Source organism: Sinocyclocheilus rhinocerous, unplaced genomic scaffold (assembly GCF_001515625.1).
Source record: "Sinocyclocheilus rhinocerous isolate Xijiao unplaced genomic scaffold, SAMN03320098_v1.1 scaffold576, whole genome shotgun sequence".
NCBI classification, from domain to species: Eukaryota; Metazoa; Chordata; class Actinopteri; order Cypriniformes; family Cyprinidae; genus Sinocyclocheilus; species Sinocyclocheilus rhinocerous.
Window position 1 is genome coordinate 2,553,132 of NW_015662167.1, and position 16,457 is coordinate 2,569,588.

The 16,457-nt window shown below is 34.7% G+C and overlaps 1 protein-coding gene across 1 annotated transcript in view; it reads right to left on the minus strand.

Annotated features, from left to right (window-relative positions):
* The window catches only part of LOC107727750 (IQ motif and SEC7 domain-containing protein 1-like), a 179,252-nt gene that overhangs the window by 125,921 nt on the left and 36,874 nt on the right, over positions 1-16,457 (minus strand). The window contains exon 2 of the mRNA XM_016537709.1: positions 6,682-6,717. Within this exon, the coding sequence (XP_016393195.1) occupies positions 6,682-6,717 (36 nt within the window). The remainder of the gene's footprint in view (positions 1-6,681; positions 6,718-16,457) is intronic.

Genomic DNA, 16,457 nt, shown 5'->3' on the forward strand with positions numbered 1-16,457 from the left:
TGTAGATTGATTTCTCCTCTCTAAACTGTTTCTCAAGCACGTTCTCTCATCACCGCTGCTGCGTGAATATGATGAATCACAACACCACGGAGACCCGAGAAAAAACTGGGATTAAAGTCCAAAACCTGACTATATATATATATATATATATATATATATAGACAAAATGTTGTTTCCTAAATTAAGTAATTTGCTTTTATAGTGTTACTGTACAAACACTAAAAGATCTTATTAAAAGAGTAGGTGTAAAATAGAATAAAATAGCAGTGATTAGCACAATTAAACCATTTAAAATAGAATAAAAAAATTTTCCCTGAAATTTTGACCTCCTTAATTTTAGATAAAATGAATGCAATATCACTCAATAAAAATTAACAGTAATAATTAATAATAATAATAATAATTATTAATAATAATAATTCTCTTTAGCAAGAATCAAATTAATTGATTAAAAGTTGCAGTAAAGACATTTATAATGTTATACAAAAGATTTCTATTTCAAATAAACGCTGTTGTTTTGAACTTTCTATTCATGCTGAAAAAAGGTATCATGTTTTCTCAAAAATATTAAGTAGCACAACTGTTTTCAACATTAATAATAATATGAAATTTAATGACGTAATGGCTCTAAAATCCGGCTTTTCCATAAAAGTAATAAAGTACATTTTAAAATGTATTCAAATAGAAAGCAGTTGTTTTAAATAGCAATAATATTACTGTATTATTTATTTAAAATACTGTTTTTTTAAATAAATGCAGCCTTAATTGGTGAGTATGAGAGACTTTTTTTAGATAAATTGAAAAATATTAAATAAAAAAAAATAATAAAAAAAAAATATATATATTTTTTAAATCATAAAAAAATCAATTCAACTTTTAAACTGTATTGCAGATAAATACATATTAATATTTATGAATAATTTTATAAATACAATAATAATATTCATAATGTATTACAATAAAAAGTGTCTATTTTACACTACATGAAAATATTACTCTACTTTTTAAAGGCAATTTTTTTGTCTGCCTTCAAAAATCAATCAAAAGGAGGCATGGATGACAGGATGTGACCCAAATACTGGATTCTGACATGCCTTGATACCCTCCTTCTTCCGGATACTTGAAAGAGAAGCATTTTCTCAGGTCAGCGACACAGCCACACATTTTTGTTTCCCAGTATCTGCAAGCAACCAGTGTGTGGCCGGCCCTGCCTACTTAACCTTGGCAAAGCCACAGGCCGAGTACAGAACAGCGTGTCAGCAGAAAGCAGTCTTACTCTGCACTGTTAGCGTGAGCATCAGAGCGCTGGAACAGAGCCTGCCAACAGCTGTGTGACACGCGCACGCGCACGCACACACACATACACGCACCCGGAGTGGATAGGCTTCAATGGAGCAGCCTATTACAGGCCCCAAATCAATGAGCAGACACATACAGAGTGAGAGAGAAAGCAGGAAGGTGACTGTAAAGACCGAGGTGAAAATGAGAGAGGGCAAATGCTCTGAGGGACCAGGCCTAAAAACCTCCCTGCGGCTATACTCGCTCACACACACACGTCCTTGTCTAGAAGGAACAATGTGTATTGTACAGGGCTGCTCGGTGGAAAGCAGAGGTGTGCTGATGTCATGCTGATGTATGCCACTTGCAAAGCCTGGCAGCAGTGACATATATTGGTTTGTAGTAAGGTGAATAAAGCAAACTGCAAGAGGTGACATTTCACTCTGCTCTGATGATGGTTTGAGTCACTGAAATTGAAACGATTTGTCAAACAGACTACACTTCGTAAGTTTTATGAGAAAGTGTTATATCTTAAGTTATCCACAATAAATTGTGCTTTCAAAATGATTAAAGACTAATATGAAGTTTAGTTTTGTTTGTGTGAAGGGTGTTTTCTCCTTAGAAGTATTTCAGTCATTACTACATATATGTGAAATGTGAGAAGTGAAAGCTTGAAATATTAATACATTTTCAGTTTTTTTTTTTTTTATTTATCTTTTTTATTCTGAATTTATACCTAGCAGCACTGGAAATTAAAAAAATGCCATATGTATACATATTTAATTTCATAATAATTTTCTATAATTAATTAATAATATTCATAATAAAAAACAAAGTGTATAATACCTGAAAAAACAACAATAGATTTTGTAACGGTGTTTTGGATGAGCTCCTTTAAAAATATGTAACTTAAAAAAAAAAAAAAAAGTAATGTACAGTAAATAAAATAATTAAAAAATGAAATTAATAAAAATGTATTAATAAATTAATAATACTCATAAAAATACTAAATAATAAAAATACTGTTGCTACCCGAAACAGTGGGAATAAAATATAAATAAAAAATATCTATTAATAAATTACAAATTTTCATAATAAATAACTACATGAAGACTACATGATTCTACTTGAAAATAAAATAGCATTCATAAAAAATATTTTGGATGAGCAGATTTAAATAAATAAATAAATAATTCATAACGTATGATGCTACCTGAAAATAAAACTGAATTTAAAAATAAATTGATTTTAATAAATTATAAATAAATAAATATAAATTCATTTATTTATTTATTTAAATATTTTCAGCAGAGAAACAGACTCTCAGGCTGATGATACACTGGGCAACTTTGGGCAATGTTGCCGTCAACGCTAGCAACCAGGTGAGACACAGGGCCCACGACCAATCTAAAATATCCAGATAGAAATTTGTTACCCATTCTCAATGGGAAAGTGCCTAAGCAACATCAAAAAGTTACCTCGTGAATCATCATTCACTCACACAACAATCCAAGGATAACATCCTCCACTGCATCTCAAACTGTCATTTTGTCCTAGAAAGGCTCAACATGTTGTCTGCGGTTTGAAAATGATGAGAGAGTTTGACGACATTAAAACAGTGGCTGAAATAACACTGATATCTGACTCGACTGCCAGCATCCATTTATCAGTCTCAACATCAAAGTCTGACTGAGGCGGGACTTAAAAACGTCTAGATAAGGGCGAGATATGAGCGATATGCCTGTTCACTCAATTGAGTTTGGCTCGAAGCTTTGATATCAAAGAGGAGAACTTTACTGTAAGTGAAAATTCCCACAGTCTCTGCTTTCTCCAAGTGTTTGTCCCCATTTCTAGGGATAAAACAGTTGTTTAAAACTAAGAGTGGCTTCTGTGAAATATAATGCAGATCAATATTTTTCATGAGACCTCCACAGTCAAAACTCTAAAAACACACCTGTCGCACCCAATGTAAGAGACTTCTTTTAAAAATAAAAACAAAAATGTTCCTCAAACTTTTGAAAGTTAGTAGGCTATATACAGTACATTACAATATGTTTAAATTTTTTTTCTTTTTTTCCCATTTTGTCTTAAAATTTTTATTTCATTTTAGTTTTTAAAATAATATATAAAAAATATGTATTACTTTGTCCGCCTCAATATTTACTGTATGATTTCCGTGATGCGGAAAACGCAGAATCCGGTCATAAAAACAGAATTTACTGTATAACGTGGAATGTCACGGAATTTGCCAACTTTTGGATGAATAAATCAAAAGTAGGTGAGTACACTTTAATCAAAACGTGATATGGTCTAGTGTCTGTGAATATTAAGCCGCAAAAATACTATTTAAATATGAATCCTGCATGTTCTGCGTGTCTATATGTGAATGAATGGCACAGACACACGGTTTCGTTTACTACACACATACTGAAGCGCGTGTGATGCTTGCGGTGTTTTCAGCCTCTGCCAACTCAATATATGAGTACATGAACACATTGTCATTTATTGTTGTTTATTGTCATATCATATACAAACAGAAACTCAAAGGTCTTCACAGTGACCTGTCAAAATAAAAGTTTGATTTAACTTGAAGAAACTGTGACAAAAATGTATTACTAAATGTAATAATAGAACTACTACTACTAATAAAATTATTATTAAAACATTATTTTCAAGGAATATTTACCAGAAAATTATTTACCAGAATTTATTTACCAGAAAAATGTAAACACACAACACAGCATTTCTGAAAAAAAATAAATGAATAAATAAAATAATACTAAATTAGTTTTAATAAAATCGTTTATTTAGAAATGTTTTGATTATTAAAATTTAATGAAACCATTAAAATAGAATCCAAAAAACTACTGGAAAACTGAATTTGGTAAATTTTCGTTAAGAAATTTTTTATAAATTGCTGTTAAATTATGCAAGTTTCATGATTTCAATTAATTAAACATGCTTTTTGATTAATACAATTTAATTTAACCATTAAAACAGACTGTAGAAAAATTAAAACAGAAAAAACTAAATCCAGAAAAATTTTAATGGAAAAAATATAATGGATTTCAAAGAGCCATACACAAGGGGGAGGCAACACTGTTAAATCAGCCAAGCAAACATGTTTATCAGCTGATGCAAATCATCTTTGTTCAAAAAGACCAAAGACCAGCTGATATATTGGTCCATTAAAACACAACACTCTAACATTTCTTCCCAAGGTCTTATACAGCCAAATCATACATCTGGTTCATTCACACCAACACAGGAAAGAGTTTTAACTTTAGATTCATATCTGACTTGCTTTTCCAATTCAACAATCTTATCAAGTTTTCCATGTTAATAAGACAGATCCGGGGGAAGAACACTAAGCCAAGAGACTGTCAACACAGGGCCTTTGGTTTTCATACAGGCTAAAGGCTAAGACAATAAGGCTTTCCTCTGTCTAGAAAACCGCCTGGTTTGCTCGCCTAACAGAAAATACACAGCGATCTTCCCCGATTATGATTATTCACCCTCGATCCCTTACAGCACTTCACCCTAAAACTAATAAGTGTCATCCATCTGCAGCCAGATAATTTGCAAATTACCGACAACAACTTTTGTTGTGTGTTATCGTGTTTAATGTTGTTGCACAAGTCCAATGTTCCTCAAGAAGCGCTCCTTAGGGACAGCCTCTCGCTTTGATAAGCAATTTGAGCTTCTTTTGCAACAATTTCCTCTCCAGTGCTCAATTCAAACTTCCCTGGCTGATGAAATCTGGGATCAACAGCAAACTCCGAACAAGACCGTTTCAGTGGCTCACAAACCGCTACGAGTGTTGAGGAGGACCTGCTGGATGTATGGGAGAGTCCCTGAGGATTTCGTTGCTCCATCTAATCTAATGCCACTCCAAGCTGGAAGGAAGTGTTGAGGTACATTGATTCACATATAACACTGCATCGTTGAGAGAGGATCTAATTAAGTCTGTTAATAACCTAGTGTTGATACAGCCGTAAATGTTCAACCGAATGGATACAGCAGCAGTCGTCTTTCTGTTCGACTTGAACTGCAATAAAACGGTGCCCACGAATGTTATTAATAAAGACCTGCTTCACAGGTGCTCTGAAGACCCGTCCTTTAAGAGAATCTATCACAATGATGTAGAGACCCACGGCTCAAAATTAATGGAAAAAATGTTCACGATGTCTTACTGAAGAGCCAAGTAGACAGATAGTACAAACATGTCTTATTTTTGCCACTTGGCACTTGAGCAATAACTCAGCAATCTCAAGATGATGAAAAGGTTTCAAAGTTTAGGGTTTGATGTTTTACAGTACAGTATGTGTGACATTTATGGCCTTCACTTTAAAAAGTGCTTCACAGACGTGCTTAGCCTATGAATAATAATTAGATGATGGACAAATAATATTATTACTATTTTAGTAAATAGTTTGTGAAATATTGACAAAGAATTCAGGTTTGTAGTTGAGTGCTTGTTCATTTCCAAATAAAGTAAAACAAGAAAACGAATTAATATTTAATGTCTTGCTGACAAACAAAATGCTCAAATGAACCTGTGACACACATAATGTAATATCTTCATCCACTGTCTGTCTTTAGATTTCAGCAAATAAATTAATAAACACATACATGATGACTCAATCATCAAATAAAATCAATTATTTGTTGGTCTAGTCGTTACAATTTCGCTTTGAATGCGAAGTGGTTTTGGTACTAATCTATCGTATTATTGTCAATAGGACACATTCATTCAAATTTAATAAGATGAATAAAACTGCTACTAACTATAGCACACACACTAACAACATGAAAACTTTTTCTAAATTATACATCACTGCCACAAGCTATTTTAGAAGGTAGTGTATACAAACCTGGCCATGCCATATGGGGAATAAATGACTAAATGCCTAAGGTGATATTTTGCCTAGATAAACTCTCCATTCAAGGCTTTGAATCAAATCGGACAAACAAAAAAAGCGAAAGCTTTCAAAGGTACGACCATGATTACACAATGCCCTTGAACGTAAATTTAAAAGCTTAAAAATAATCCACATAATCCAAAAATCAGACCTAGAAAAAGTATAAAAAAAAAAAAAAAACCTCTTCACTGGCAGGTTTTTCTACAAATCCCCAATAACAGAAACTGATACAAATCTGTAATGGGGACAATGAGGATGTCCGTCCAAGAAGTCAATGTGCATCTGAGACAGGATGCAGAAAATGTCAACAAACATGCATGACTCAGTCATGGAAATTACATGTATCTAGTCTACTAAATAACGTGCATTGCATAATTTGACATGGCAATGAGAAATGCAGTTCTCAGAGCATCTACTATGAGCTTTATGATGACAGCAGAAGAGCCAAGATCCTCAGAGAGAGTGTCCTCTCCTAACCTACCTGACATTTGCGACATGCAAGCCCTCACTTTCATTCCTGTGGGGGACAAAAAAGAGAGACAGAGTTAGAAGTTGAAATTTTGAAAGAGGCAGTGAAAAACTTGACATCTCAAACTTCCAACAACAACAAAAAAAATCCCCCTTGTACTGACAGAACAATAGCTGTCTTGTTGTTTGGAACATGGGCTACACTCTAAACCCATCTACAGTATGAATGCTTAACTACAGTATGCCCAAGTGATGCAAGCAATAACATTCAACGTGACCGGTGTAGTCTGATTCATGAACAAATGATTCTTATGAACTCATTCTTTTAAGTTAATTAAAAACACACAGCACAACCAGTGTGTTTCTTGAACAAATGACTAAGTCTGCCCTTTAATGAATAAATCAAAACCACTCCCAAACTTAGCAGTTTCAATACATAGCAAGCAACTGAACTGCATATTTCAGGCATTTATATTAGCCTATATATTTTCATAACATACCAAATGTTAGATAGCTCCCTAATAATTTAGAGCAATGACTGAAACAATCTCTTTCACATAAGCAAAATGGGCATTATAACAATGATATAGGCAAACACTTTTAGATTAAAGATTAAAAAAAGATATTCTATGTTTATGATTTATTTTTAATTGTATATAGCATAAAACACAATTGACAGATCAGCTGTAAACATTTTAAGGACAGGCATAGATCACCATCACATTTATACAACTAAAATCTGCCTTTTTTTAGGAAGTAAACAAGCATTCACCATTCTGTATATACCCAGACTCAATAGCAGAAGGTTCTCTGTATGTGATGGAGAGCTCTAATATTCACATTTGTGACTGGCAGATTACCTCAGGCATCCCCTAACCCAAGCCCTTGTTTAATAATTCACAAGTTTATCTTTGAGAAAAAGGCTTTGTCAGAAAAGCTATGGTCCTTATTGGACTAAAGGTGCCGGCAGCCTCGCTCTCAGACAGATGCCAGAAAGCTTTCTGGACAGAGAACTGGTTCTGATCCCATTACTCAACAAAATGGTCACACACAATGAAAACTGTGTCAAGAGCTGTTGAGGAGACCACTGTGTTGATGTTAGGAGTGGATGGCATTGACATGTCTCTGGGAATGTCAAAAAGCTGTGTAGTTGGCCCTAATAATAATTGTGAGGAATTCCGGGTGTGCTTTTTTATTATTGGTCATCTCTGTTACCTCAACAACTGCCTATTCCCGACTACGAGGATGGCAGATTTCAAAACTCAATTTGTAGCATTCTATGCAAGCTGCTAGCAGACTCATACGTCAATGAATGCGGCGAACCGCTGACATGGCAGTTAGCGCTTTAGCTCACCTGTCTGGACTGCGAGGATAAACTAGTGCCAGGTTGCAAGTAATACTTGGTCATAAAATAAACAATACACTTTACATTAATTTATAGTACGTTCCCAGATATGTTTGTTTTGATTCTACTAATCATTAGCATTGCTAACTGCAAGTTCAGCTGAAAACCCACCGCTTGGTAAAATAATTGACTAATTAAGCAGTCACATATATACTGTTGTTATCTGAAAATTGTGCATATATTCCTCATTTATAAGTACAGTGGGATAATAAAACAGCCTAAGAGGGTCATGGGTGGTTCATTATAATGGTTCAGCGAGTGTTGGTTTTGAAATAGTGCTGTAATAGTGGCAGGTTAATATAATACAGTAATAGGCAAATTAAGCAAGTAGGCAAATGAGGCAATGCAAGAGGGAATGAGAAGATCCACAATGCCACAAATGCACCTATACTTTGCACTAAATTGCTGTTAGCAATGCCTAACAGGACAAAATGAACCTTATTGATCTCACATTACTGTACTTATGATTGCTTTAATTTGTTAGTGGTATGACAAGCCATTATTCTGTTATAGAAGGAAAAATAGATAATTAAATTAATAATAGAGTACAGGAGTGACCACACACACTCTCTCAGCAGCTGTGGTTCCAGAAGTATTACAAATAAAAACAAGAAAAAATTGTGTACATATTTTATGAGTCAAAGAACTAATGGTATAATGATGCAATCAAATCAAATACAATGGTAAAAATGTTACATTACTGACTATATATATATATATGGTTTTAATAAATATAAATAAACAGATTTATAAATAAATATATAATATGTACATTACCGTTCAAAAGTTTGCGTTTGTGGTCTTTTTTGTTTGTTTGTAAGAAATTAATACTTTTTTTCAACAAGGATGCATTACAGTGACAGTAAAGAAATTTCAATTGATACAAAATATTTCTATCTCATCCTAAAAAAAATTACATTTTCCACAAAAACATTAAGCAGCACAACTGTTTTCAACATCTACTATAAAAAATATTTATTGAGCACTAATTAGCATATTAACATGTTTGTTAACTTGTAATAATCTTTCACGATATTACTGTTTTTACTGTATCTTTGATAAAGTAAATGAATATGATTTGTTTAAAAAAAAAAAATTCTACCAACCACAACATTTTGAACAGTAGTGTAGTTTGAGATAGGAAGACAGACTCAATTAAAACTAAATATTTTATGTTTATTGCTATGATTTTTCACACTGACTTGTGGTTCAAACAGAAGCATATAACACGGCTTAATCTCAGAGCTCATGGTAGATCAGCCTTGAAAGGTTTAGACGTTAAAAATAAATTTCTCTATGAAGAAAATGAATGAGATTTTTACTCTGGAACCCTCTTGCACTCTACAGAAACAACGACAACAAACAAACATCACCCCTATGAATGTTCAAACAGAACTGATACCACTGCACTCCACTGAAACAGCTTGAAAGTCACAATAGGAAACCTGAAACCTTTGGCAGACAGTTGGCTAGAAGACATGACCTGTTTATTCTTGACAGAAATTAATTTTAAGGGAAAAAAATCTCCATCTTATTACCAACAGCAGAAATGCTGCATTCCATTCAATGTTTTCAGTAGACAGCTATACAGATGCAATTTCTGCTATGCCTTTGATTACAGATCTTAAGTTAGCTCTGGTTAACCACCAGCCAAAAGACAAAACGGGTTCAGACACTTTAAACTAGAAATAAAACAGATAATCAAAGGTATTTTCAACATTTGTAAACATGTAGAAAACTCTTCCTTAATAAATAACATTTATTAATTTTTCAGTAGCAAATGTAACTTTAAAGGAAAAAGGAAAGCCTAGGCCAACCAAGATATAGATGAGTTTGTTTCTTCATCAGAACACATTTAGAGAAAATTATCATTACATCACTTGCTTACCAATGGATCATCTGCAGTGAATGGGTGCCGTCAGAATGAGAGTCCAAAACAGCTGATAAAAACATTACAATAATCCACAAATAATCCACACGTCTCCAGTCCATCAATTAACATCTTGTAAAGCGAAAAGCTGCATGTTTGTAAGAATCAAATCCATCAATAATCCATAATAACTCTTCACCATGATGGCACCTATTCACTGGTGAGCAAACAACTTAATGCTAAATTTCTCCAAATCTGTTCCAATGAAGAAATAAACTCGGTAACACTTTAGTATAGGGACCAATTCTGACTAATAATTAGTTGCTTATTAACATGCCTATTAATAACATATTGGCTGTTTAGTAGTACTTATAAAGCATATATTCTGCATGACAATAATCTACATCCCTAATCCTACCCAATACCTAAACTTCACAACTACCTTACTAACATTTAATAAGCAACAAATTCGGAGTTTATTGAGGCAAAAGTTATAGTTAATGGTTTGTTAATAGCGAGAATTGGACCTTGAAATAAAGTGTGACCTTAAACTCATCTACATTTTCGATGGCCTGAGAGTGAGTAGGTTTTCAGGCATATTTTCATTTTTAGGTGAACTATTCCTTTAACACATTGAGCAGAATCAGCTTGATCTTTGTTTTGAATAGTCTGAATTACTTTAACCAGCAAGTGTCAAACTGCAGTTCTTACAATTCAGCGGTGCAGTTCCTGCAGTTTTATTCAGCCAATTTTACCTTGAATTTGGTGCTTGGTGAATGTTAATTTTGGACCCGGCCTGACGTTCGCTTTCTGTTACACCTAATGCACCCACTGTTTTGAAGAGTTCTGAACTTTAATAAGTAAAATTAATAAGTAACACCTTCAATGCAAATGAAATGCCATCTTAATATTGAAAGCCAGAGAACAGGTTTTACACTATGATAAACCAGAATACTCCAGATCATCAAAAGAAAGTCAGGAGAGTCAGATCAGTTCTCAACAAGACAGCAGTTAAAAAAAAAAATGAAGAAGAAAAAAAGTTCAGCGTACTGGGGACTTTTTAAAGTGAGCAGACTTTGGACTCCCTCCACAAAGTGTGAGACAAGCACAAATCTAACATCACAGCTCCAACACTTCAAAGCCGTGGCAGTGCCTCCCCACAGGAGTGGCCATGGAACAGATGTCTGAGAAAAATGCTGCACAGCAATCGTTTTGTGGCCTCCAGTGACTCTGGTCAGTGTTCAAAAAAAAACTCCAGAGTAACAGACCACATGACGAAGGACACAAAGATAGCACAGTCTGAAGGTCTTGTATGTCGTCAGCGACAAGAAAAAAAGAATTATAAGAATTATATTTCAAATTATTATTTTTTTTGATAGATGGATCCTGAGAAACCGACAAAATTATTTGAAATAATACAATATTTAATCCACAATATTTCAACCATCCATCCATCTTTTCTGGCCTAATGAAATCACTGGACCTCATGTCAAGTCAAGTCAAGTCACCTTTATTGTCCAATGAAACATAACACTGCTGATTGTGTCAAAGCAACTGAACAGCATTAATTAGGAAAATAGTGTGTCATTTGAAATAATACAATATTTAATCCACAATATTTCAACCATCCATCCATCTTTTCTGGCCTAATGAAATCACTGGACCTCATGTATCATGATATCGAAGAGCGATGCCAGTCCAATGAAACATAACACTGCTGCTCAATCACCACAACACAAGGTTATAATGACCCTAATCGTTATCGCTCTAATGAGGTCCTATCAAAATCAATCATCATTTCTAAGCTTGTTTTCATGGCATGCTTATGAACACAATTAAATCAAAGCATTTAATTTGAATAACAAATCATATCTACCCATCTACGCGAACAGGTTATGCTCAGATAGCTTATTGATATTCATTGTGTTATACAGCAGCATGTGCGGATAAAATATAAGGGTTGGACAGCTCTCCAGGCAAAGACGATGATGGTTTGACAGTATAGCAGCCACACAGAACCATCAATACTACAGCTGTCTGCTCTGGGCTAATGCAAGTCCTCCCAGATTCAGACACTGATATACATTGATAGCAAAGCCCCATTACACAAAATATTACACTGAATGACTGCTATGACTATCATCATGGGCACATCTGAGCACCACAAGATTTGAGTAAGTGTGGCATTACTTACACCAGTCGTTCTCAAGCGGTTTTGCTTCAGGATTTCAGATAGCACAAAATTAAACAAAAATGTCCATAGTGGTGTTGTTATTGTTAAAGGGGTCATATGACGTTGCTAAAAAGAACATTATTTTGTGTATTTGGTGTAATGCAATGTGTTTATGTGGTTTAAGGTTTTTGTTAACTGAAATAAAGGTGAAATAAAAAATAAATTTTATATTTTTAATGGAAAACATAGAACAACTAAAACTGACTGAAATACAATAAGCACTAAAGCTTAAAAATGTAACCTAAATAAAAACAAAAACGAGCATAACAAAATTACTAAAACTTAAACTAAAATTAAAACATAAATTATAAGCTAATTAAATATATTAACAAATACTATAATAGTATAGAAATAATAATAAACAATAATTTAGCAAATAATTATTTGTATGTTATGGTCAATAAATAGCCAAAATTATTATTAATAAAATCTATTTAAAAAAATATATATTATTCAGTACATAAAAAATATAGTTATAATGGTATACTATTTTGTCTAATTAAAAATAAACTACAATTAATTGTTTTAAATTATACAAATAAATGTACACATCAAAACATACACATGAAAAACATAAAATGTGAACAGAATGTTTTTTTTAATAAAAAAAATCAATGTATTTTATATTAAATATTTAAAATTAAATAAAAATCCACTCTTACTGAACTATACTCTCCTATCATTTGCATGCAGCATTGTTTTTTCCTTGCTAACATATTAAAACAGACATATCTTGGCAAAACAATGTCCTACACTGAAGACGAGAAGATTTTAATTCTTACTTCTATTATTAGGCAACAATGGAAACTGAGCAATTACTTAATCGCTCAGCATATTAACACAATTCAACAGTCGGATTCAGATACTTTGGGAAAATTAGGTCAGCCACAGTAATTCATCCTCGACCAACTGAGCTTTGAGAGACACAAAAAACATTTTGCGTTCTTATCTGTGTTGAGCACTCACACTCTGGGATTGTACGTTTAATATCTTCATTCGTTTCTAATTGCCTGTTGATTCATGAAATGTTTATCCTTCGGTTCTAATACTTTGAACTTCTAACTGCCCCTCATTAAGAGGATGTTCAGAACCATCAGTGTTTTTGCCGGCATAAATAATTCCAACATTTTAAATTTTCAAGATGATGGCCGCAGTGGGATATTGTGTTGACTTCTGTGTGGCCCTTCAGGACAAAAGAAAATTACTCACAATGCAGAACTTCCCTGCCCAAGACAGAACCCAACTGGGATAGCAGACACGAGCACAGCTATGAATTATTACAAACTGAACTTCTTGCCACTGTGTTGTTTGAGAATATCTGAGAATAGAAATAAGTTCAAACAAGATCCGTATCATGAAGTATCATTTCATCTCCCCTGCTGTTAAAATGAACTCAATCACAGTTCAAACAAATAAATGACAAAGAATCACCGTTTTTGTTTCTTCTTTCATCATATTAGATCCACCAATCTCTTAAAGAGGTCCTATTATGCTTTTTCACTTTTTCAATTTTAGTCAGTGTGTAGTGTGTATGTTTGGGCATAAAAAAGATCAACAAAGTTACAAATCTCAAAGTCCACTCCAAAGCGAGATATTTTGTTTTTTAAAAATCCCTTTTCAAGAACTACAACGAACGGCTCGTTTGGACTACAGCGTTTGTTTTCCGGGTTTTGTGATATCACAAAGCGGCCCATTAGAATATCATTAAAATAAATCCCACCTACGGAAATTCTAATGGTTGGGGGGTGGGGAGGGGCAAGGTCGTGGTTAGAACACTTGGTTGAATGTATTAGACAAGACAACGATGAAGAAGAAGTGCGTTTAAGCAGTTGTTGACATCGTATCTAAATCGTGATTGCTCGCAACAAGAAGACCAGTCACTGTTGTCATAGCACTACCTAGTCAGTGAGATTGGATAACACTGGAAACACGTACCCGTTCCACTTGGAACAGGAATGTTGCAGAAGACCCATCCTTCCCGAAGGAGGTTTTGGAAGCACTTACACATATGACATCTGTTTAGGTGCATATGGAAGATTTCCCACCTACGGAAATTCTAATGGTTGGGGGGTGGGGAGGGGCAAGGTCGTGGTTAGAACACTTGGTTGAATGTATTAGACAAGACAACGATGAAGAAGAAGTGCGTTTAAGCAGTTGTTGACATCGTATCTAAATCGTGATTTAGCCCCCCCAAAAAAAAAAAACTGTTACCACTCTAATATGTCTGGCAATATCCGTGCGTGCAAAGGTACTGCGCGATTCTCTTGTTCAATATTCTCGGGGTCTGAATCTGGCTCAAATTGATATGGCAATATTGACGGCATCCTAAACTATACCGGTGAAGATGGAACTTGCTGCTTTGGCAAGGGGCGGGGCAGTACTGAAACACCATCTAAGCTGTTCGCCAATCACAACGCACAGGGACAGCTAACCAATCACACACATTTCATTTTTCGGAAGACGGGCCTTCATCAAACCCGAAACTAATCGAGCCGTTTGTGCCAGGCTGGGGAGAAAGGTATTGTAATAATGTAAATTATGTGAAAAATAATGTGTTTTTCGAACCACCAAGCATGAGAGCATGTTCTAGTACACCCCCAAAACAAAATCAAGACTTTGTAAAAGAGCATAATAGGACCCCTTTAAACACAGAAGCCATGAAAGATAACCAGTAAATTCAACTTAAACTTTTCCAAAAACTCTCCTCTTATCAGAGCCATAAATTAAGTTTTGCAATTCTTCCAGTTGATCATGATGTTACAGTACCTAACCTGCCTTCATGAATAACACACATTAAAGAGTTATAAATATAAAAAGCAGGCCCAGTTTAAAATAATCCACCCGTGGGTGCCGTTTTGGAAGTGTTGGCCCAGTCCTGCGGCTGGCTCCGGCTCCCAAATCCATTAAAGGTCACCAAAAGTCAAGTTTTCATTTGCTTCCTTTTGTCCTCTCTCCCCATTAAATCCGAAAATTGTTTAATCCAGCAGGACAATGAAATTAACCTTTTCACCCGCCAGCCCGCGCATCAGTGCCTGGAAGGCAAATCGCATTTTTAAACTGGATAAAGAGGGCCTGACTCTCCCTAGACCTGTTAACCTCACACATTCGAAGGGTTCATCACTCAAAGGCCATAGATATGCTTGGCTAAAATAAGAATTGTGTGAAAAGGCAGTTTTGTTAGCTTAATTTAGATGTCACTTTGTGCATTGTCTCGGGCATCTCTACAACTCTGAAAATTTAGACACAGTACTAATTATTAAGTATTAATTAAACTCAAAGGACTGAAACTAAAGGAAAAGACTCTGAAAGGATATGCTGACATTTAATATGCTGCAACTATTAGGTCGTTTTCACTCTTGGTTCGATTGCTAGGTCCGATTCCACCCGTTTCTTTTCTTTTAAAACTGTATTATTTGGATCTTAACCCTGGTACATTTCCGTTATCAATGTGAGTCCGCTGTGAGCACTGTTTACCACAATAACTAGGTAAAGACTCAGGAGGAGAAAACGCCTGTTTCACTGTGTTATTGAAGTATTTGTCCCTTCGGATTCACTGCCACAACTTCACACAGCACTCGATTCTGCCTGCCGCAGATATGAGCTGCTCTACGAAGAGAAGAATTTATATGGAAACAATCCATCATTGTATAATAATTGCAACCAGAAACATGCAAAAATGCAAATTACACGTCATCATAGCGGTTCACTTTTGTAAACTAAGCTAAATTGCAAACCTTACCAGAGCTCAGGCGCCAGCCAACTTTATCAGTTCAGAAAATCAAGAAAACCAATCAAGCAAATATAAAGTGTCCACACTGTAAAGAAGTCACATTAGAAACATTTCTGTAAAATGTTGTCCACTGCCAACAGTGTAGTGATGTATAAAATCACAGCCCACACAGAAATCACTGTCAAATAGGGCTAGGTGATTTGGCCAAAATAATTATCATGATAAATTGTTTTTATATTAGTCGATATCGATAATTATCATGATAAATTTCAATTTTTTGTTTCTTTTTTTAAAGGCAGATTTTTGCTCCTAAGTGAAAGTTGTAGAAACGTCTTGGTTACGTATGTAACCCTCGTTCCCTGAAGGAGGGAACGGAGATGTCACGTCGGTGACCGACGAATTGGGATCTCTCCGGGACCTCTCAGCGCCTCTACACGTTTGAGGTGAGAACACAGGAGGATACTGACTCCACACGAAGGCTATAGAATCTAACGAACGTGTTGGGGGTCGCCCAGCCCGCAGCTCTACAAATATCTGTCAGCGAGGCGCCA